Below are 21,544 nucleotides of genomic sequence, written 5' to 3'. Positions count from 1 at the left end.
TGGCTATGGAACACCCAGGAGGGAAAGTTTGGCATGTGGATACTGTGTCTGGGCTCTGAAAGACTTAGCGTGGTTTAATCTGGCTAGTATGAGGGTTGCTGCTGAGGTATTTTAGCTTGGAGTTAGATGCATTGTTTTTACCACTAGTATTTTATTATTAGGCTTTATTAATGTAGATTGTTAGAGGGGTGTTTAATCGAGGGCTGAGCAAAAATGACGCCTTCCCAAAATTGCTCTGCCATTCTGAAGGAGAAAATTTGAAGGGATGGTTGACTTGGGCCATTTTGTCATGGAGGGATACAAGGATTTAGGGAGGTTGACTGTTTGGCAGTGGTGTTGACCCCCTCCGTCTCTGTGCCATGCCGGAGCTCCCCTTCAGTGGTGGCATCCCAGCAGCTGCCATGACCCCTCCCCCCAGGACCCCAGGAAAATGTGGTTTCATGATGTAGCATCATCCCAAAGAGCATTGCAGCAGGGGGGAATGCCAACAATGAGGAAGCAGCCACCAAGAGGAGACCCGCCTCTGCTGCCTCTTGTGGCAGCATCAAAGAAAGGTGGGGAGGAAGGGTAGAGGAAAGTATTGCTGCCACCGCCGAAGAGTTGCCCTCCAAAAATGTTTGCAATCATCAGCCAACCCCTAAATTTTGAGCTGAATATTCATGAAGTGCAATTTTAAATTTGATGGGTGATATTTTTGATTGATCTGCTTATATGTTGATTGTAGACATACAGCATAATTATAATGTATCAGAAGAAATCCCCATTGAGTTCAGTGGGGCTTACTCCCAGGTAAGTGGGTTTAGGATTGCAGCTTTAATTAGATTGTGCTGATATATTGTTAATTGTTATTAAAATGTTAGAAATGAACCTTTTATTTTGCTTCATACGATTGTCTTGATGCTTAATTTGGGTTGATATATTAGTTAGCTGCTAATTTGTATTAATATTTTAATTGCTAGGCATTTGTAGGACATGTTAGTGGGTTGTCCAGTGAATGTTTCAATATGGTTGGACTATTGAAATGCTGATTATCAGCTTAGTTGGGGTGCTGCTATCATATTTTACTATATATCATTTCTTATTATTAGAATGTTTATAATGCTTACTAACGGACTGGCCGACGAGACCACATTACGCCAGTCCTTTTCCAGCTTCATTGGCTGCCAGTCCAGGCCCAGGCCCGATTTAAAGTGCTGGTATTAACATTTAAAGCCCTAAACGGCTTGGGGCCAGGTTATCTGAAGGATAACCTCCCATATGTACCTGCCCGGACCCTAAGGTCATCCTCAGGGGTCCTTCTCCGTGAGCCCCTGCCAAAGGAAGTGAGGCAGGTGGCTACCAGGAGGAGGGCCTTCTGTGCTGTGGCACCCTGGCTGTGGAATGAGCTCCCTAAGGAGGTTGCTCGGCACCAACATTAAATGCTTTTAGACGCCAGACCTTTTTATTCTCGCAACATTTTAACAATCTGTAAATACATTTTAACATGGTGTTTTAAATTTGTAATTTTGCATTGCTGCTGTTTTTATCTGGTTGAGCTTTTATATTGTATTTTATATTATGGTTTTATACTGTTGTTTTATACTTTGAATGGTTTTAATTTTTGTGAACCGCCCAGAGAGCTCTGGCTCTTGGGCGGTATAGAAATCTAATAAATAAATAAATAAATTTATCTAATTATTATCAGGGTTCTCTGTTGGGAGGAGGCTTCTAAGCAGGTTCAGTTGAACATATGTTTTCATACTTTCATGATCAGTTCCCAAAGTTTTGAAGCTCCCACCATGGGGATAGAGACATTACGTTAAGGGGCTAACTTGTGCAACCCCACACCCCACTTCTCATATTTTGAAGAGGAATAGTATTTATTATTTCTTAATTCTTTTCATACTATGTGGGGCTGAAATGGAAGACCCCACCCAGTTGGAGAATTTGAGGGGTCATGTTGTCCATTTTTGGGAGGCAGGATGGAATGGTTTCTATGGAAACACTTATCATGGTGGCAAGCAGCAATTCCCAGTAGACACTTTCTCTCTCTCTCTCTCTCTCTCTCTCTTCTAATTTACTGGAAACAAATGTAATTGTGTTGCTTGCCAGTAGTAGGGTGACCATATGAAAAGGAGGACAGGGCTCCTGTATCTTTAACAGTTGCATAGAAAAGGGAATTTCTGCAGGTGTCATTTGTATATATGGGGAACCTGGTGAAATTCCCTCTTCCTCACAACAGTTAAAGCTGCAGGTGCCCTGCCCTCTTTTAAATCTGGTCGCTCTAGTATAGCTCCTGTAGCTGTAACTGTTGTGATGAAGAGGGAATTTCACCAGGTTTTCCATATATACCACCTGCTGAAATTCCCTTTTCTATGCAACTGTTAAAGATACAGGAGCCCTGTCCTCCTTTTCATATGGTCACCCTACTACTGGCAAGCAACACAATTACATTTGTTTCCAGTAAATTAGAAGAGAGAGAGAGAGAGAGAAAGTGTCTACTGGGAATTGCCACCAGCTGCTGCATGCTTGCAAATGACACCTGCTGAAATTCCCTTTTCAGTACAACTGTTAAAGATACAGGAGCCCTGTCCTCCTTTTCATAGGGTCACCCTAGTTAAAATGACGGTGCAGAATTTAATTCTAGCTGTGAAAGAATTGATATGTGAGGCTTTGGGTGAGCAGCTGGCCAAAATAAGCTCAGCGCGCCCCCGCCCCCCAGCCATAACCCAGCACATAAGGGAAGTGCACAGAACGGGCCTCCCTGCTGATTTTGCTCCCTTAGCGAGTTCAATGAATTGCCCCCAAAAGGAAAATGGACCTCGTAATAGTTCTGATAATATCCCCCTAGTGGTCACTTCTAGCAACTGCGGGGAAGATATGAGAGCGAAAACTCATTCTGGTGCTAGGTCCAAGAAGCCCATACCCGAAATGGCCATAAAAAAGGGGGGAAACAGCACCCCAAAATTGACAAACAAAACATTTAATTTCCACAAGCTTTTTAAACTGCTAGATAACGTGTTTGTCAAAATGAAACAACCGGGACCTCGAAGTTACACGAAGGACTTGGATGCGACATGGTTTTCAATATTATTTTATGGCGTGGAGGCTTGGACACTTGAGGAAAACAATTTGAGCAAAATCAAATCTTTTGAAATGTGGATAAACTGACGTATGTTGAAGATACCATGGACTGGCTAAATAGCAAATGAGGATATATTACGTAGGGTAAACAAACCAACAGAATTAATAAATACCATCAAAAGAAGAAAATTACAGTATCTTGGTCATATTATTCGAGGAGAAAAATAGACCATACTCCAACTTATTATACAAGGGAAAATTGAAGGACTTGAGGGAATGGTAGAGCTGTACTTCTATGCAATTATTTAGAAGAGAGGCGTCAAAAACAAAAATAGCTGTAATGATAGCTAATCTCCAATAGGAAAATGCAGCAGCAGCAGCAGCAGCAGATAAAGCTGTGACACTTTCAAAAGAGGAAGAAGAGGAGGAGAAGAAGCCACCGCCACCTGGATCAAAAAAGCAAACTACTGAAGATGAGGTGCAGCCAGTGTCTAGCCTTTCCACTCTTACTGATGAAGAAGAAGAGACCTTAGTGGCAACCTTCAATGCTTTACCCAACAAGGATCAATTAGCAATTATTGTTAGTCTTACCCTGCAGAACCAACTTTTAAACAAATTTCTATGTATGGCTCAATCAAACAATAATGAACAGGCTATAACCATAAAAAAGAAAGGAAACCATGGCAGTAACCCCACCACAAAAGGCCCAAAGGCAAGAAGTGCTGGCCCTGGGGAATGAGAAGCTGCGACAGGCCTGCGAGGAATTAATGGTGGATAGCAAGTTGATCTCTCAAGAGGGGGAAGGTATTTCCCAAAGCACGTTCACTCTGTCTAGAAATTAACATTGTTAGAAGTCACCTTGATGGTCAGCCTTTCCACTTTGAAACTCCACCACCGGTGGGTGAATTAGTGGGGAAGATTAAGGGCAAACCTCAGATTAAGGGCAGCCAGGAGGAAGAGGGCTTGAAATCACTCTAAACCAGTATTGAATCCTGCCATTTTTGAGGATGAGCTACTTTTGTCCCAGGAGGATGAGCTACTTTTGTCCCAATATGACATCTTCCTTGGCCCATAAAGCACAGACAAATGATACAGCAAAATGCCCCCTTTAAAAAATTGACAGAACTCCAGGAGAACATATATGTTAAAATCCTCCCCGCCCCCAATTGGCACAGAGCACCAAGGAACACCACTAAAACTATTGTCATGGAATATTTCAGGGTGGGATAACAAGATGCAGGATGTCAGCTTTTGGGGGGTTTCTGCCACAGTTTTGGGGTCTTGGGCTCCAAAAATTGAAATTCATGGTTGTAGCACATTTTCAGTTCCAGCAAGCAATGACCAAAAGAAAGGTAGGAGTGGAGTTGGGCCTTAGCTAGACCAGGCTTTATCACGGGGCGAACCCCAGGATCGTCTGTGCGTCCACATGATGCACAGGGGATCCCAATATCAGGAAGGGATGATCCCTCCCTTGGCCCGGGATAGAGGACTCCCCTTTGGGCCCGCTTTTTCAGCAGTCCCAGGCTGAGCCTGAGACCGCGGAACATGTGGCCTGTTGCTGCAGTTTGACCTGGCTCCGCGCGGGGCACAGCACTCCCCAGGAGCGCTGCACCCATTGGGGTTAGGGTGGAGGGAGTGGGGAAAGTAGTTTAATTTTTTTTTGAAAAAACGTACCTTTAGCGCATGAGCATTCGTGCGCTCCGTCCTCTTTAAAAATTAACAAAATGGCAGGTGTGATGCCTCTCTTCCTGAGGTCATCGCACCTCATGTGTAAACGGAGGAGGGATCTCGCGTTAATCACAACGCGAGATCTTCCTTCCTCCATTGCGGACTATAAGGTAAGTCTAACTAAGGCCTTGTTCTTGTTCTGGGTGTGGTTTCTAGTTTTAATGTAGAGATTCATCATACTGAATCCAACTCACCCTGTTTCCAAACTATCCATCTGAAAAACCAAAAGGGCTTTGAATTAATTTGCATAAATGTATAAATTAGAGACTCTAGAGATTATAATTCAGACATATGGGATACTTTAGGGTACCACCTGGAAACAACCAACAATTTCCTACGTCTTTAATTATTGTCATGGGAGATTTCAATGCTAGAATGAGTGATGACTATATAATTGCCAGTGCATGGCTTGATTTGAACTGGGGGCTGCCTATACGGTGGCGGGTTGCTGCCATGATAAGCAAAACCCTGTGCTTTTGCTGTGTCGGTGTGGCACTGGCTAAGCTTGCCACTGCAGCAACTGTATGGAGTTTCCAGTGGCGGGCGCAACCCTCTGCTCGGGTGAATGGCGACCAATCAAAGGTCACCATCTACCCAACCACACCTCTGCATCAAGGATGGAGGCTGCGGTTAGATGGCCAAAGGGCGGTATTCATGTCACTCCATCCTGAAGAGTGGGGGTAAGTCCCTGACTTTTAAAAAGTGGGACTTCTTTGGAAAGCCCCGCAGTGGCTTCAAGGTGGCTGCTGCATCATATAAAGCACCACTGCAGAGCCACCTCAGGGCTTCCAGAACATTTAGACAGCCCAAAAAGGTATTGCCTATCTCCTATTTAGGCAATCTATGGACAAAATATTTAATTTCGCAGGTATCCGTTTGTTCAAATTAGCTTATAAATTTAGGTCGCTTTTTTGTAATGTCACTGGGAAAGACAAATCAGCAGGGAACTTCACATTTTCCTCCCTCAAGGGTGGGAGTGTCATAGATCATCTCTGCTATAATTTTGAATGTGCCCCTTATGTAAAGAATTTCACAGTGGCAGTCCAACTGGCGAGTGATCAACAGTTGTTGTGTTTGGAGTTGGCTGATTTCTGGTAATTTTGAGAAGCCTGGGATATGAGGCCCTTATGTGAATATAGGGAAATGAATTTTGAGATGGTGTCCTGATATCCAGTCAAAAGTGGAGGATGCTCTCCACAGCGAACAGCTGATGAACCTTAGAATTAGTTTGTTGGGAAATAGATTGTTATGATCCATTACCCATCTAATATGATATTGTGCAATTCACAAGTATTCTCTGTTCAACTATCTTGCCCTATAACCCAAGCCGTCAGTCTTCAAGATGGTTTGATACAGAATGTAGATTGGTATAACATGATCTTCACTCATTGTGTAGGCGAGTTAGTTCCAATGTCACCACTTCTGCAATGAAAGTATGGGCTGAGAAGCACCACCTCTATAGGAATTGCTGAAAGGCAAACAAGCCCCCTTTTATGCACAAATATAGGCAGAAATCAAATGTGCTGCAGCTTGTAAAGGCTCCAAGAAGTTTTGGGAGTTGGCATTTGGTAAGCTAAGGGAAACAAAATATGGCCTAGATGCTCACATTCTGTCAAAGACTTGGGAGATTAATTTTAAGCATGTATTTAACTTCAATTCTGACCCAGGCCTGATAATAAGAACTCTTGCACCCATTCACTTCCTTGACATTAAGGCTACACCTGTATGGCCCCCAGTAACTACCACTGAGGTGAAGATCTAAATACACAGACAGAAAGGCCCGAAGAAGATATGTTTCCCCCAGAGATGTTTCCGGATAATTTAAATTGGTGAGGTCCTGTACTAGTGAAACTCTTCACACATGTTAACTTCTCATGTAAAATACCTAAGGGAAGAGAATGAAGCATAGTAGTACCAATTGTTAAGAAAGGAGATAAATCTCTCTCAGCCAGCTATAGTCCGGTCAGTCTTTTAGATGTTTCTTCCAAATTGTACAATGCTGTCTATTGGATAAATTTTAAGCCAGGGTAGATAACAACAATATTATTGGTGCTGAACAAGCAGGGTTCCCACGTGGGAAGTCAACTATAGATCAATGTTTTGTTCTAAACCATCTGAGAGAAAATACACCAGTGCCCTGAGGAAATATCTGTTTGCTGCTTCTGTCGATCTAACAGTTGCCTTTGATGGGATATATAGGGAGATCCTATGGAGTAAACTATGGAGACTTTGGATGGACAGGCACCCGTTGACTTTAATTAAGAACTTGTATACAGGTAACAAGCTCCAAGTCAGGGTAGGCAGGGAAGACGTGCTGTCACGTTGAGTCAATGTCAGGGGAAATTGACCCAACCAAAGGTGTAAGACAAGGCTATTTGTTAGCTCCTTTGCTATTTAATATCGATGTGAATGACATCATTGAACAATTAGCTGACAAATCCAATTTCCTGGTAGCTATTGGCTCATGGAAACTGAATATACTGCTGTATGCACACAATATGGTCCTTCTATCCCAAACTCAAAAAGGCATGAGGAGACTTTTAAAATTGTTCAGGGAAATATGCTGTAAGGAACAGTTAAGTGTGAATTATGCTAAGATGAAAGTTATGGTATTTGGTAATCATGTAATTTGATATAAATGGTTCTTAGACTTTCATCTGCTGAAATAGTTCACTAGATTTAACTATCTAGGGATCCTCTTTGCGCACAACAGCTAATGGAATAGCCATTGGCATGCTAACAGCGAGCTTTGGCCATTGGGTGGTATAGAAATGCAACACATAAATAAACTAAAAGCCAAAGTTTAACACAGTTTGTGTTGAAATTTGCCAGAGTAAAGGGTGGGAGCTTTGTGCTGTCAGTTCTAAGAGGTTTTTCGGCCAAGGTTTTCCCTCAGATAATGTATGGGGCAGAAATTTGGGGTATTCCGGAGCCAATCCAATTGGAGTCAGTACATAATACCTTTATACGCTTCTTACTGGGACTGCCACCAGGAACAGCCACAATCTATCTGCATGCAGAAGTGCCATGCCAATTTTATATTTTGAGGGCCATTTTTTCTAAAACTGAAACATTCTGTAAATGAACTAGTTCAACTGTGTATAGCAGAATGATCACATTCACCATCTCAAAACACTTGGATAGCTAAGAGTAAATTTTTACCCTGGAAATATGGGCTCAGTCCATAGTCTCTTTTTCCTGCCAGAATCCAATCTAGCTGACATAAAATTAAAGAGTATCTTCAAAGCTTTTGGCAAAAAAAAGATATGGACGCTATCCATTTATCCAGATTTTCTAATACCTTCCCCTTTTAAAAAATAGCACCACATGGTAGAGAAATACTTGTCTGAACTAAATCCACCTCTTTGCAAGGCATCCACTGCCTTATGCTGCCAGAGTGTGAAATCCAAGTTTTTGGAAGGTAGATTCAAGAAAATCTCTAGAGATCGGGGCTTATGCATCTGTGGCAGCCAATGGGTAGAGGACACCATACACTATATGCTACATTGTAAATTGTATGAAACACCTAGGAAAATATGTAGAGAAGCTCTTAGGGGTGATTCCTACCCTGTGTGATATGGATAAGATCAAATATCTGCTGACAATACAGATGAGTTTGTGATGTTTAACATAGCGAAATTTGCAGTGAAAGCTGCTCCGCTTAGACAAACTCACGTGGCCTGCCTTGAGAGTTAAGATTAGTCTTGTACATGACATGATTTTATATTCTATGTATAATTTATATGTACTTGTCTCACTAAAACCTTCAATAAATTGATTGATTAAAAAGCAACCATGAATAATGAAACACACAAATGATGGCTTTACAGAATTAAAAAAAATATCAGTGCAATAAAGACATTTGCTGGTTTAAAAGCAACATGCCTCCTTTTTAAAAAACCAGAAATGCTTCTTAAGAAAAACCAACAGCAAGAGACAAAAATGTTTTATTACCTGATAACATTACTTGGTAACGTTATGCTTTGTGCTGTCAAACACACATATGTCACTGAAGCCCCACATATGCATCGACCATGCAAGCACTGACCTCTCCCGCCCCAGCCTTGCCTGCCTTCTCCTGCATGGACATCTACTTATGTGAAGTCTATGTACGTAGAGCTCCGCACAGCTGGAACCCTCAGAGTGGAGACCTCCTCGCTCAGTGTGTAGATGTAAGGGGACAGGACTTCAGGACCTGGGGTGGGGGGTCAGGCCACCTGCCCCACAACCCTTTTGTACAAATGGATTGATGCCTGAAAGGGGGGTTTCATATGTGGTTCGATTTTCCTTGGCTTCCTCTAAAATTAGATCACATGATGTGATTCAGGGCCTTTCCACACGTCGTACCAAGGCCGCTTCTAAGCGACCCCAGTGCGACCCCAAACCGATCGTCTAGCGTACCTTTGGAAGAGACGAAGAAGAGGCGTCCTTGCCGCCATCGCCGTCACCCACCCACCTCCTCGCCGGCCAGCGAGGAGAGCTCGGCGGAAGAAGGCGGGGTGGAGAGCAGAAGCTCTTCTTCGTCTCTTCCAAAGGTACGCTAGATGATCGGTTTGGGGTCGCACTGGGGTCGCTTAGAAGCGGCCTCGGTACGACGTGTGGAAAGGCCCTAACACAGTTGTGCGAAACGCTTTTTCTTCTGAGGGTTGCTTTCCTGTGTGTGTGTGTGTGTGTGTGTGCGTGCGCGCAGTGTGCATATGTGTGTAAACTGTTTGGGGGGGATGTCTATACGTGCCCAATGGAAGTTTTAACAATGTATATTGTGTTTTGATTAATATTTTATGAATTTTATACTTGTTGTTCCCTGCCTTGATCAGGATGGAGAGGCGGGTTAGAAATAAATTTATGATAATGATTGTTATAATTATAGGGGGTGGGCCCAGTGCGGGAAACCCATGCTTTCGCTGCAGCATTGGGATTTGCCCCCCAGCAGCAAAAGCACAGGTTTTGAGCTCATCGCACCAGCAATCCATTGCTGAATAGACAGCCCCTGGGGTGTAGCCCATGGATAATCTGGTGGGCAGGGCTGAGGCTAGCAATGGGCAGGCAAGAGGCAAAAGGGTGTGGGGCCTCACACTCTCTCCTCATCTTCCTCCCTGCCCACTGGGTTACTGAGAAAGGGACAGATCACTCTTGCCAGAACCGGCTTTTGAAGCTGAGCTGCATGTTGTGTCCCTAAGACTGCACACATTGCCCACCCCTGATCTAAAGCCCATGGGATAGATAACCTGAACTCTTCATCTAAGATTCCTATGATATTAATTATTATACCAGGTATACATTGCTGTGGGTTGTTTTCATATATGCCACAACCTTTGGTCAAAGCAAACAAATCTGATGGAAGAAGGTGTGCTTGTTTAGCTGAGCACTAATCTGCATATAGAGAAGCCTGCTAAACACAGGAATCTTCCTTTCTGGATCAGAACCAATGTCTAGCCCTAAAATAATTTCTCAAGTGTGCAGCAAAAATGGCACATGAGTCCCATACAGCTTAGGGTGATTTATTTATTTATTTATTTATTTATGTATTCAGTTATAATCTAACACTGAAATATTAAAAAAAAGCAGCAAGAAATAACAGAACAGAAGCAAAATAAATAAATAAAACATTAAAAGGATATATAAAAGAGGCTCTATTGTATAACATTTTGAAGTTGTGTAGGGTAGTGAGCTACAAATCCGGAAATCCCTGGTTGGAATCTCATGTTTACTGTGAACTCACTAGGTGGCCCTTAGGGACACTCTGTCATTCCTGCCTACCTGCCATCTGCAGCATGGGGAAAATTATAATACTACTGAGTTACCTTACACGGTTGTAAGGATTATGTCAAGATAATATAGAATAGGGGTGTGCACGGACCCCCCGCTCCGCTTCACTTGCAGATCCGCGATTTTTGGAGTGGGCCGCTTCGCCCCGCCCCCGCTCCGCCCACTTCCGCTCCGCTCCGCTCCGCTCGGAGCTCCGGATCCGGATCGGAGCTCCGTTTTCCCCCCCCATAGGCTTGCATTGAAAGCTAAAAAAATTATACAACTTTTTTCTGTTCAAGTTAGAAACCTCACGTTTGGCACCATGACACCTCATGGGGGTATACACACGCACGCCAAGTTTCAAGGCAATCCCATCATCCCCTGATTTTTGGGGAATTTTTGAAAATCGGGCACCCCATTCAGACCCCTTTCCATAGCTCCATCAATTTGCACGTTAGAAACCTCAAACTCGGCACCATGATAGCTTATCCACGTGTCCACACGGACGCCAAGTTTCAAGGCAATCCCATCATCTCCTGATTTTGGGGGGATTTTTGAAAATCGGGCACCCCATTCACACCCCTTTCCATAGCTCCGTCAATTTGCACGTTAGAAACCTCAAACTCGCCACCATGAAAGCTTATCCAGGGATACATACGCACGCCGAGACTCAAGGCAGTCACATCATCCCCTGTTTTTTGGCAGGGCTTAAACCTGCAGACCTCTCAATGGGGCCATTTCAAAGGAAATCCCAACATGCCATGAATTGGGGAGTAGAGATCAACCTATATGAATCTTCTTCCACACTTGAAAAATGGATTTGGAACTTGAGCACAGGAAGGACTTCTCCCCTGAGTCAAAGCACACACAACATCCCTGCAAGGCGGGCAGGGGAGGAGAGAGGGAAGGCAGGCAGGCAGGCAGCAGACATTTCTGGGGGCATAAGGAAGTGAGCCAAGGATAAGCCAGTAATGCATATAAAATGGAATAAATAAATAAATAAACGAAGGAGGGGTGGAATTAAAAGCAGCAGTGTTGCTGAATAAACAACAAGAAGAACTTTTAAAAAAAGGCTATATCTGTCTTTTACCAGTAATAGGGGGACGTGCCCGGGGGAGAGGGAAGCAGCTGCCAGTTCAGCTCAAGAAAGCCATTGCTTCACCAACAGCTCTGAGAAGAACTTGAGAAGTAAACGCTCACTTCAACTCATAATAGGCATCGCTCCACCACTAAGAGAGAAGTAGAACGCTCACTTCGACTCATGATAGGCATTGCTCCACCTGGTTACTCTCTTTGGAAGGCTCTGATGGCCTTCCAGTACAGGAGAGAGTGGGGGCACGTCCACAATGAGATGCCCTAGGGGAGCTCATCCCCTTGCACCACATCTTTTCAGTTGTTCCCCAAAGTTAGGGTGGGTAGCAGTGCTCTCTTATTATTGCTTAGTATATGATTTCAGGTTGTGTTTGTGCATTTGGTGGGGCTACTGTGTTAAAAAACACTGGGAAAAGTCCGTTCAGATTAAGAAAGAGAAGTTTCCCAGAATCCCAAGTTACCCGTTTTGCCTATGCCCTCCTCTAACTTTGGGATCATGTGATCATGACTGGGAGCTGACTCTGCCCCTCAGCCCTTTGAAAAAGGTATTTTTCCCGCCGATTTTTTTAAAAATTCTAGCGCGCGACCCACACCACGCAGAGAGGTGAGAGTAGTCTCAAAATGACCCCCATCCACGACTCTCTGTGCACAAGAATTTTCAGAATGATAGCTTAAAAATCAACCCAGTTATCCCCAATTCTTTTCCTCAATGCAATCCTATGGGCGAAAACCGCCGTTTGACCCGCGCTGTCCGTTTGTTTACCCGATTTTTAAAAAATTCTAGCACGCGACCTGCACGACGCAGAGAGGTGAGAGTAGTCTCAAAATGACCCCCATCCACGACTCTCTGAGCACAAGAATTTTCAGAACGATAGCTTCAGAAACAACCCAGTTATCCGCGATTATTTCCCGCAATGCAATCCTATGGGCGAAATGTTTTCAAGATGGCGATCGGAGCGCTCCGCCTGAAAGAGGAGCTCCGAAAAATGGCCGCTTCTCTTCGCCTTGCTTCTAGGGGTCCGCGGTCCGCTTCTACTCCGCCTCTGGGTAGGGCGGAGCAGGCCAATTCGCTACTGCTTCTTCGCTCCTAATCGGAGCGGAGCACATGCCTAATATAGAAGCACTTTAAATCACCTTAAATATTTTTAGTATTATTATCTATATCGTTCAAATAGGTGAGGCAAAATAGAGAATCTCATCTTTTCAATTTTTATTTGTTCTCCTTCACAGCAAGCTCGGAAGCCTTATGACGTGCGTGATGTAATAGAACAATACTCTCAAGGGCATCTCAATATGATGGTTCGGATAAAAGAACTCCAAAGAAGGTACGCGGTACTATATATTGAGATGATTCTTCTGTTTCTTCAAGGGTCCTGTGGGCTAGGAAAGAGGGAGGTACCTTTTAGAAATAAATGGCAATGAAAACATTGTGCACAGGAATCAGTAAAACATGCACAACTTTTGCAAGTCTCTATAGTAATAGTACCTGGAAGTGTTCAAAGTGCTTTGCATTCATTATTATTTTCTTGCATTCTTTATAACAACCCTGTAAGATTGCCCAGTAACATTATCTCCATATGGCATGCTAAGAGCACAGTGGCTTCTCTCAGGCAGCCTTGCTCTTTGCAAAGGCAAGACTCAAATGTGAAGCTTCCTGAAGTAGCTCACTGTTCAAAGTATTATGCTATAGCGGTCCTCAGTGGAATGCAGTCAATGTTGTACCTGTTAGTAAAAACAACACAGAACCTTGTGGCACCTTGAAGACTATCAGATTTATAGGCCAATCCCTACTCAAACGTAGGCCCCACTGAGTTCAATGGGACTTATTCTCAGGTAAGTGTGTATAGGATTACAGATTTATTGTACCATAATCTTCCGTGCTAGGGTGACCATATGAAAAGGAGCCCTGCCCTCTTGACCAGATGCAAAAGAGGGCAGGGCTTCTGCAGCTTTAAAAGTTGTGATGAAGAGGGAATTTCACCAGGTGCTGCATGCATACAAGTGACACCTGCTGAAATTCCCTTTTCGTACAACTGTTGAAGATACAGGAGCCCTGTCCTCCTTTTCATAGGGTCAGTGGAGTTATGGACCAGAGCCCACTTTGCCAGATCATCTCTTAATGTTGTCTTAGTTGTACACACTTGACAGAGGAGGGAAGGGAAAGGGGGTCTTGCTGCAAATGGAAAAGTCTGTTTCCATTGTTTGCCTAATTCCTCAATGTAAAGCTTCTGCCCCTTCCCCTCCTCTAGTCAAGGCGAAAGTAGTTAAAATTGACTAGAGGAGCTCAAAAACAACTTTTGTTCAGTTTCACTTCCAAGGGAAATAGGAAGAATGTGTTGAAGGGCACAAGCCTCACTAAGGAAGAGCAGTAGCCTGGCATCTTTTTCTCTGTCTAGAGAGCTTCAGGAACCCTTGTCTTATCTCAGAAAGAAAGAAGAGCCATGCTGGGTCTAACCAAAGGTCTGTCAAGTCCAACATTTGGTTTCAAACAGTCGCTTACAAGGTTCATTTAGAGAATTTACAGACAACGCATGAAGATGTCCTGGGAGGGGGCTGCCCAAAGAAAGAGGCTTGTGCTCGGGTAATGGATCCAATATTCCAGACTCCGTGCAGCCCTGGGACCCCGGAGGTGGGGCTGGGAGAGAGAGAGAGAGAGAGAGAGAGAGAGAGAGAGAGAGAGAGAGCATTTCTTGAAAAGAAAAGAATTGGCCACATCAAATCCAACCCTGAACCAAACACTTAAATATATAAATATAAACAATAACACAAAATACTATTTTGTCACACTCTCCCTCCTGCTTTGGGGAGCAATAAAACCAGCCTACTATTCGTCAGCAGGGCTAGCAGCTCCCCCACCTCACACCCACAGACGGCAACAGCCCACCTGTGTTTGTCCCCAGACTCTGGTGTTCAGAAGTATACAACCTCTGAGCATAGCCATTCAATTCAGCTTCTGTGGATAATAGCAATTGATACCTCTCTCCTTCATGAATTTGCCCTATTTACACCAATATCTCCACCACACCTTATGGTAGTGGAAATAGCTGTAAACCAGCATAGGACCAGATATGTCACAGGTATTATTACAACAGGTGGCCATGACAGTCATTTACCATGACTGATATTAGATGGGATAGGACGATAAGGCAGAGACTCTGTGGGTTGGTGGTTGCCTGTTCTGGATGGGGTTGCACTCCCACTGAAGGAGGTCTGTAATTTGGGGGTGCTCCTGGATCCATTTTTGTCACTGGAGGCCCATTATCAACTTTGGTTGGTATGCCAACTACGCCTGTTCCTGGATAGGGATAGCCTAGCTACAGTCATTCATGCACTGGTAACCTCACAACTAGACTACTGTAACGAGCTCTATGTGGGGCTACCCTTGTGCGTGGTTCAGAAGCTGCAGTTAGTGCAGAACACAGCAGCCGGAGTGCTCACGGGGACACCCGGCTCTGCTCATATAAAACCTGTGCTAAAAGAACTGCACTGGCTGCCTGTTAGCTACCGAGCCATGTACAAGGTTATGTTATTACCCTATAAAGCCTGAAACAACTTGGGACCACCATGCTTAGCAGACCGCCTTTCCTTATATACACCCAGACGACACAGGATCTTCAGAGGAGGTCCTGCTGGCTATTCCAAAACTAAAGGAATGTCACCACGAAGAACCACGGTGCCTTCTCTGTGGTGGCACCTACCCTCTGGAAAACTCTCCCTCTTACGGTTTGGGAAGCAGAAACTGTAATAGCTTTTAAATGCCTCCTAAAAACATACCTCTTCAACAGGCTTTCCCTGGACTGTAATTTATCTGATTTTATATCTAACGTTTTAAATTTACTGTATACTTACTGTATTTTTACGGTTTTAATTGTGCATTGCCTGGAGGGCCTCGGCTAATGGGCAGTATAAAAAAATTAATTAAATAAATAAATAAATACGTTTCGCCAGTGATCCAAATTCGCAGTTGGAGTGCTAATAAAAGCTACCAGCCTTGACCTCCCCTTCTTCTCTGATTTGTTCAGTCTTGCAGCTTTCTCTTTTCCTTTTGTCTTCTCTGACTGCTGTGCCTCTCTTGATGCCAGTGTCTGATTTGCTCCGATGTCACATGTTTTGTGTGCCAGTAACAGAGCTGCTCCGAAGGGCAGTTTTGGGCCAGGCTGCTAAATATTTAAGGTATCATTGGAAAATGCAGAGTTCCCTGAGCCATTTGGGGTAAATGGAATCCTTTTCACTATGGCAGCACATCTCTAAATGAGCTCTCGAGTGAGACCTTGTCAGTCTCACATCAGCTGAAGAGTTTTAAAGCCTTTTGCTGGGGAACACCCTGACTGCCTATGCATGTAACAATCTGAAGAGGAAAAGATATTAATCCTCAACCTAAGGAATGCTCTTTATATTATTTTTCACACATTTACAGGAACTACAACTCCCTTGCTATTAAAAACAATTAAAATACCATCAGCAGTTATTACAACACAAAAATCTCCAACTGCATGCATAGGATATAGTCAAGACTCTCTCAGCTACTCACACCTCACCCCAAAATCACAGTATGCTGAGAGTTGGTGCAGGACAATGACCAAGAAGCCAAGCTATGAATCAGGAAGTCCATGGTTCAAATTTTGCCCCTGCTGTGAATTCACAGCATACAATGTGGAGATGATAAAAGTAGCATTCCTACATAATTGTTCTAAGGATAGCATTATTTGTGTGTGTATTTATTATTATTATTATTATTATTATTATTATTATTATTATTATTATTGGGTGATCATGGAAATATCAGGCCCACAGTGACAGACAAAAGGAACATGATCTTTTAAAAAAGCTCCCTATGTTGAAGTAGAGTGGATGACAGAGGAGTCTGTGATAGGAAACTTTGATTGCATAAATTGTGGGCATACCAAAGACCTATGTAATCTATAGTGTAGATGGACTTGCATTTTTGTTTTTGCCCATATTGAATATGACAAAAATAAAATACCTATACAACCCTTCCACACCGAACACATTCAGGGGGAAATGGGGCCACATCTGCCACCTTCAATGTCCACCCATTCAACATGGTCTAAAAAATCAGCTACTTGCATGTATCCATATGTACATAGGCCCTCAACATGATCAGTAACCTAAATCACACACTGTCCATGGAACAAGTGGAAAAAAAATTGTGTGGGCTCTCCTTTAGATCACACTGAATGTGCATGCATCAGGGCCACTGTTGGGCACAGGGTTGGTGTACGTGGGAAAATGACTAGAGTTAATTTGAATCCTGCAGTACCAAACCTGGGATGATAATGGAGTTAGAGCTCTGCACACACCTGTACAGGAGCTTGGTTTTCTCTTTATAGATCACAAATCATGAATCATATTGCAAAACTCCTGGGTTAAATTCGTATATAAGTAAATTATCTTTCTTTTTCTTCCAGGTTGGATCATTCCCTGGGAAAGCCTGGCCTCTTCCTTCCAGGTATATTATTACAAGTTGCATCAACTGATGGATTATGTAGGTAGAGGGAGGGGAAATTCTTCTCTGGCTCACGTTAAAATCCATGCTGGAGAATTCCTGGCTTCCTTCCCATCCCCCATCCGCAAACATCTTTCCCTCCCTTCCCTTTACTTACTTGGCCATTGATAGCAGCACAAGGTGGTGCAGGGGGGAAGGAGAAGAAGGAGGCCTTTTCTTCTTCTCCCTTGTCCTGGCAAATTCATAGAATCATAGAGCTGGAAGGCCATCGAGTCCAAAACCCTGCTTAATGCAGGAACCAACCCTAAAGCATCCCTGACAGTTGGTTGTCCAGCTGCCTCGTGAAGGCCTCTAGTGTGGGAGAGCCCACAACCTCCCTAGGTAACTGATTCCATTGTCGTACTGCTCTAACAGTCAGGAAGTTTTTCCTGATGTCCAGCTGGAATCTGGCTTCCTGTCACTTGAGCCCGTTACTCTGTGTCCTGCACTCTGGGAGGATTGAGAAGAGATCCTGGCCCTCCTCTGAGTGACAACCTTTCAAGTATATGAAGAGTGCTATCATGTCTCCCCTCAGTCTTCTCTTCTCCCGGCTAAACATGCCCAGTTCTTTCAGTCTCTCTTCACAGGGCTTTGTTTCCAGACCCCTGATCATCCTGGTTGCCCTCCTCTGAACACGCTCCAGCTTGTCTGCGTCCTTCTTGAACTGTGGTGCTTAGAACTGGACGCAATACTCTAGATGAGGCCTTGTTGCCAGTTAACTTTCTACTAGTTCCTGCCTAGAATCTAATTAAATTATCTGCATTTTTTCAGTCTTATAACTGAGTACCCCCTTTTTTTTTATTTAGAAAAGGGGGTGGACAAAGGATATTATACTATAGGAGCCAGACTGATACGGCTGGAGGATAAGGTAAGGTGTGTGCTTTTTAAGGCTCCTACCATCTTTGAAATTATATCTGATCTATGTGACTTGAAGTTTGTATCTTAGCATTATTGACTTTAAAAAATTGAGATACAAAATAAGGAAAGAGTATCCTAATATTTGGAAGTTATTTGCTGAGGTTAATATATAGTTAGTTAGCACTATTAACCACTTGAACTTTGGCTTATTTTATTCACATCTTGAACCCAGACCCCATAAGTCATGTAAAATTACGTTCTATAGTGGGAGGTTTTGTCTGGAACCTGAAGCACTGAATGGATCATTAATGTCTTTTGCTTTCAAGGTGATGAAATCCAGAGTGCAATAGCTGGCTGTTATGCTTTGCTGGAGATGCCATTTTGAGAACTGACGCTAATATAGGGAAGACAATGTTGTGTTAAACTTATGGGGGAGATCAAGAAAGTGGTGTTGTACTCGAATTGAATGGCAAGCTAAGAGGGTACTGCCATACTTTGATGAATGGGATAGAGACAATTGGAGAAACAGATAAGAGAGATGAAGCGTTGTGGTAGAGTCCTCAATGCCAGTGGTCCCATGGTCTCTGGTCAAGGTTTTGCAAGAGTTTGTAGGGCTTCAAAGAAATCAGTTTTCAATTGTGAGGGGGAGTGGCACACTCAGCCAACACTTGCAGCAGCTTCTGCGAGCGCCAGGCCTTTCCCACTCACTGCACAATCAGGGCTGTGCACCGCACACAACCAAGGTGCTTTGTTTGCTCCACTTTGCTTGCCTTGCACCCTCACTCAATGGAAGGAGGCTTGGGACCAGTTAAGCTGCGCTGGCCAAAGCACCAGGTGGATCATCCTGCGCACAGTGCACAGTGAAGCAGGGACCAGGCCAATGTGTGCAGCAGATGATAAAGGGGTGGAGGAAGCCCATGTGCAGTGAAGCTGGATCCCAGCCGACACACAGGATGAGGGATCCACCCAGTATATCTGCTGGGGACCAAATGTTGTCAAGAGTTGTGGCCTTGCCCTTGACATCGTTCGGCCCATGGAAGGCTTGCTGTTGAGTCATTCGGCTCACCACCCATGAACTAATCGTCACCCCTGATCTAGATAATCGTCCTCATCCCCAAAACACTTGGAGCTAAGGTAACGCTATTTGCTTAAATAATACCTTGCCTAAGAATGGAATATTGGAGATTGACTGGAAATGAGGTGGTTTTCAGGAAGTTATTTCACAAAGGTCTCACCACTACCTCTTTAACCGCAATTGAATCACTCCATGTTTTGAAGAGGGTGTTCACCAGTACCCTGACCCACTCGTCCATTCCCCTGCCTGACCCCTTTTTTATAAGCCCAGAACAGCAAGGGTCAAACATGCAAGTGGTAGACCTCCCTTCTCCAAGGGCCTTGTCCACATCCTGTGGATAAATAAAATAAATAAATAATGCATTCTCGGTCATTCCATCCTTTAATCTCTTTCATCTTTCGAATGAAGTGCAAAGTGCTGCTAGTAGCTTTGCTTTCCTCCATTCTCTTATATTGCAGTACTGTGCTCCTTATGATAAGTTTTGGCCGCCTTCGTAAAGACATTGGGGCCAGGTTGCAATAGTGGGCAAGTTGTATCCTCATGCCAACACTGAGTGCCTACCTCCCAAGCCATTGTTATGCTACCAATGCACAAGGGAACACAACTCCAAGTTGTAAGTCAGTAGTCTTATCTTCAGAGCACTCAGTGCTTGTAAAACAAAGATCTGGAGATTACAGCATTTAACACATGTAATTTATTAAGTGAGGAATGTAAAAAAAAATGTCAACAACTGAAAAGTCTTTGTGTGTGTGTTAGTTAAATTTTTTAGTTACCTTACTATTATATATATGGAAGGGCATCCTATGTCAGCCATCTTAACCTGGATGAGACAGGGCATTCAAATCAGGATTCTCTCACCTATCTCTGACCCAGGCGTCTTTGTGTAAAGCGAGGATGGTAACACCTCCAGGGGCCGTCTGCACTTTGCTGGTCTTAGGCTAATGCAAATCCTTGATTTTGTCGGTCTGGGAGCTGTTCCTGATTCTACTATGTTTATGTATTATAATATAAATATCAAGCAGCCTTTCGGCTGTGAATGACCACTGTTTGTAACTTAGGGCCTTGCTAGACCTACCTGATAATCCGGTGGGGAGTAGGGGCAAGGCTGCGCTGCAGCTCGCGTGGGCCGTCGCCCCTAGCTAGACGTAACACATGACGGGGTAAGGGAAAGCCATGTCGCGTCGGCCATTTTTTCACCTTAAAGGGGCCATGTACGCAAGAGCGCACCAATGAAAAGGTAAGTTTTTTTAAAAAAAATAAAGAGTTCCCCACTCCCCTTGCCCCCGATTTCCCCCCACAATGTCTGATGCCCCCCTGCCTGCTCACTTGTCTGCCCCCCGCTCGCCATGTCTGCCCCCGCCCACTCACCCGCCCGTCCCCCGCTCACCATGTCTGATGCCCCCTCCACCCCACCGGCCGCGATCTCCCCACCCTGGCCCCATTCTTCTTCCTCCTCGTCCCCAATCTCCTTGCCCTGGCCCCGTTCTTCTTCCCCCTTGTCCCCAATCTCCTTGCCCTGGCCCCGTTCTTCTTCCCCCACGCCATCCCCGATCTCCCCACCCTGGCCCCATTCTTCTTCCCCCTCGTCCCCAATCTCCTTGCTCTGGCCCCGTCCTTCTTCCCCCACGCCGTCCCCGATCTCCCCACCCTGGCCCCGTTCTTCTTCCGCCTCGTCCCCAGTCTCTTTGCTCTGGCCCCATTCTTCTTCCCCCATGCCGTCCCCGATCTTCCCATCCTGGCCCCGTTCTTCTTCCCCCTCATCCCCATCTCCTTGCCCTGGCCCCATTCTTCTTCCCCCTCGTCCCCGATCTCCTTGCCATGGCCCCGTTCTTCTTCCCCCACGCCGTCCCCGATCTCCCCACCCTGGCCCCGTTCTTCTTCCCCCTCGTCCCCAATCTCCTTGCCATGGCCTCGTTCTTCTTCCCCCACGCCATCCCCAATCTCTCCACCCTGGCCCCGTTCTTCTTCCCTCATGCCATCCCCGATCTCCCCACCCTGGCCCCGTTCTTCTTCCCCCACGCCGTCCCCGATCTCCTCACCCTGGCCCCGTTCTTCTTCCCCCTCGTCCCCAATCTCCTTGCCCTGGCCCCATTCTTCTTCCCCACGCCGTCCCCGATCTCCCCACCCTGGCCCCGTTCTTCTTCCCCCTCGTCCCCAATCTCCCCACCCTGGCCCCGTTCTTCTTCCCTCATGCCATCCCCGATCTCCCCACCCTGGCCCCATTCTTCTTCCCCCTCGTCCCCGATCTCCTTGCCATGGCCCCATTCTTCTTCCCCCACGCCGTCCCCGATCTCCCCACCCTGGCCCCGTTCTTCTTCCCCCTCGTCCCCAATCTCCTTGCCATGGCCCCATTCTTCTTCCCCCACCCCGTCCCCAATCTCCTTGCACTGGCACCATTCTTCTCCCCCCCGTCCCCGATCTCCCCATCCTGGCTCCGCTCGTCCTCCTCCATCTCTCCCGCCGAGTGCGCTCTT

At 45.0% G+C, this 21,544-nt stretch overlaps 1 protein-coding gene across 1 annotated transcript in view; it reads left to right on the top strand.

The window, feature by feature from the left end:
* LOC134404312 (potassium voltage-gated channel subfamily KQT member 1-like) overlaps window positions 1-21,544 on the top strand; it is a 466,408-nt gene that overhangs the window by 247,979 nt on the left and 196,885 nt on the right. Inside the window, exons 15-17 of the mRNA XM_063135026.1 lie at window positions 12,862-12,956; window positions 17,061-17,101; window positions 17,944-18,005. Coding sequence (XP_062991096.1) covers window positions 12,862-12,956; window positions 17,061-17,101; window positions 17,944-18,005 — 198 coding nt within the window. The remainder of the gene's footprint in view (window positions 1-12,861; window positions 12,957-17,060; window positions 17,102-17,943; window positions 18,006-21,544) is intronic.

Source organism: Elgaria multicarinata, chromosome 9, assembly GCF_023053635.1.
Source record: "Elgaria multicarinata webbii isolate HBS135686 ecotype San Diego chromosome 9, rElgMul1.1.pri, whole genome shotgun sequence".
Classification (NCBI taxonomy): domain Eukaryota; kingdom Metazoa; phylum Chordata; class Lepidosauria; order Squamata; family Anguidae; genus Elgaria; species Elgaria multicarinata.
The sequence above is the reverse complement of the archived record's forward strand: the minus strand, read 5'-3'. Positions and strand labels throughout refer to the sequence as shown.